Raw genomic sequence first — 2,500 nt, 5'->3', positions numbered from 1 at the left:
TAATATAGTAGAATTGGCTGATGAGGCGTTCCACAGGATCTCTTACTATAGCCATCCAGGATACTTGAGGGAAGCCCAGTCTGCCGAGTTAAGGGGAGAGGGTGAGGGGCAAAGGCGAAGGAGAGAGAGGTGGGGAAGGGATGAGGGAGAGGGAGTAAGAGGGGGGGAGAGGGTGAGGGGAATAGGCGAAGGAGAGAGAGGTGGGGAAGGGGAGAAGGAGAGGGAGTGAGAGGGGGGAGAGGGTAAGGGTGAGGGGATAAGGAGAGGCAGTGAGAGGGGAGGAGAGGGAGAGGGGGAGGACACACAGAGAGAGAGAGGAAAGAAAGGACAAGGAAGTGAAAAGGACAAGAAATTAATTATCGGGAATAGGGAAATGAAATGATTTCGTGGGAAGGAAAAAGATCAAGGAAAAGGAACAGATAAAGAAGCAATTGGGAAACAGAAATAAGTACGTTAGAAAAAAATTGTGGAAAGAGAAAGTTCAATATATGGGAGACGAGAGAATAGGAGAGAAATGTTGGAAAGGAGAGAAACTGAAAAAAAAAAAATGAGAGGGAGAGAAGAGCAAAAAGAACATAAGACAAAAAAAAAGCAAAGAGAACGAACGATAGAGAGAGGAGGAAAATAACTGTTAAAGAAAACGATAAAGAGACACCAAAGAAAAGGGGGAACTCAAGGAATGTTAGTAAAGTGAGCTAGAAAAAGTAGTGTTATAAAGGACATGGATTTTTTTTATGAGAGTAACGAATAATGGTGAAGACTTATGAAAGAAAATATGGAATAAAGTCAGGGAAGTGATAGGAGAACGAGGGAAATAAATAAGAAAAGGAGAGAAGGAATTATGAGAAAAGAGATGAACAGAAAACGAAAAGTGGGGAACATATGAAAAGGCGAGTAAAAAAGAGACAAGAAAATGAACACAAACTAAATAGAAAAACAGATCTGTAAGATATTTTGAAAAATCTCCCTCCTATGCCAGTCAGGATTACAGTTTAAAAAAAAAAAAAAAAAAAATGTATGGAGGGGTTACATCTATGGCAAAAGGTGCGTAAAATGAAAATAAAAGAGATAAATGACAGAGAAAGAGAGAAGTTCGACCCATCATCTAAGTCCCCGTCTGTTTGCCTTCAGAGGATCAAACCGTGGAACTCATTACTGCGATCTGTTAAGTAGTTCAGTACTACGCGCTTGTGAGAACGATTATTTACCTGTTTTTCCTAATTCAAGTATTTAACGCGTTTTGATTTTTTTTTACGCTATTCTGAACAATAACCTGCGCATGCGCGTTTTCGCATCGGGAGATTTGACAGGCCGTGCGGCGCCATTCCGTGACAAACGCCGGTGAGAAATGTTTCGTTTTAAAGTGTTGCGTCGATTCCGGGCCATTATTAAAGCCACATAGTGGATATGCAGAACAAATAACCTTTAGTATCTATCCCAGCTTGATATTTGAACCCTTAAAGTGCCCCAAATGCCGAAAACGTTATTAAAACCAAGCAATTCAGACCATAGGCGGAAGCGAAGAAAAGTTCTTGGTTTCACTATATAAGGTATGGGGTTTTACCCGGGGGTTCACGTGGCAGAGCCCACTGACTAAGGAATATGTAGATCGTATTGTATTAAAGCCACGGGGGTCCGGGAGGCGTAGCCCTAGGCAAGGCGCTCGAAATACCACGGAGGTCCAAGGGCAGAGCCCGCTGACTAGGGAATATATAGATTGCAGTTTACAACGGGGTTAAGGTTAGGTTGGTTTTTGGTGAGGACGTAATTAACGATTACCACGGGGGATTTGGATCATGTGGAATCCCGTAGTTTTTTGTCAAATGGTGGGTTTGATTCCGGTAGAGTTTTCCAGAGTTAGCTCGCCGGTCCGTAAACTTTCAAACAGCGTCCGTAGTTTCATTCGCCGATTTGCGCGTTCTTTTTTTTTTTTTTTTTTTGTGCCTGTTTTACCCCGAAATTTCCTTGATCTACTTCATGCCCTCCCCTGCTCTCGGCACTTATCAGATCACAGGATTGAGATGGAAATTATCATCAGATTCCTTCTCATCACATGAGAATATAAATATTGTCCGGGAAGGCAAGATTGTCATAGTCGAAAAATGAACCGATATCTTTAAGATAAATTTAAATATATATATATATATGTATATATATAAATTAACAAAAAAATCACGGAACACATCAAAGAGAAATATGAGACATGGAATAAAATAAATAAGATAACAAAGAATGATGACAAAGTTGTAATAATATGAGACCAAAACATGGGAAAAAGAAAATTGTTCCTAGAAAGAAATTCTCAAAAGGACAAATTAAATACATGAATAACGATAAAGGCGAGACAGAGAAAGAGACAGACAGACAGACAGAGAGAGAGAGAGAGAGAAAAAGAGACAGACAGACAGACAGAGAGAGAGAGAGAGAGAGAGAGAGAGAGAGAGAGAGAGAGAGAGAGAGAGAGAGAGAGAGAGAGAGAGAGAGAGAGAGAGATTATTCA

General features: G+C 40.7%; 1 protein-coding gene across 1 annotated transcript in view; it reads right to left on the bottom strand.

Moving 5' to 3' along the window:
• Nucleotides 1-2,500, bottom strand: part of LOC125035760 — a 17,615-nt gene that overhangs the window by 5,180 nt on the left and 9,935 nt on the right. Inside the window, exon 6 of the mRNA XM_047627993.1 lies at nt 1-80. This exon is cut by the window's left edge and continues 28 nt beyond it. Coding sequence (XP_047483949.1) covers nt 1-80 — 80 coding nt within the window. The remainder of the gene's footprint in view (nt 81-2,500) is intronic.

This window comes from Penaeus chinensis, chromosome 1 (genome assembly GCF_019202785.1).
Source record: "Penaeus chinensis breed Huanghai No. 1 chromosome 1, ASM1920278v2, whole genome shotgun sequence".
In the NCBI taxonomy this organism is placed as follows: Eukaryota; Metazoa; Arthropoda; class Malacostraca; order Decapoda; family Penaeidae; genus Penaeus; species Penaeus chinensis.
The sequence above is the reverse complement of the archived record's forward strand: the minus strand, read 5'-3'. Positions and strand labels throughout refer to the sequence as shown.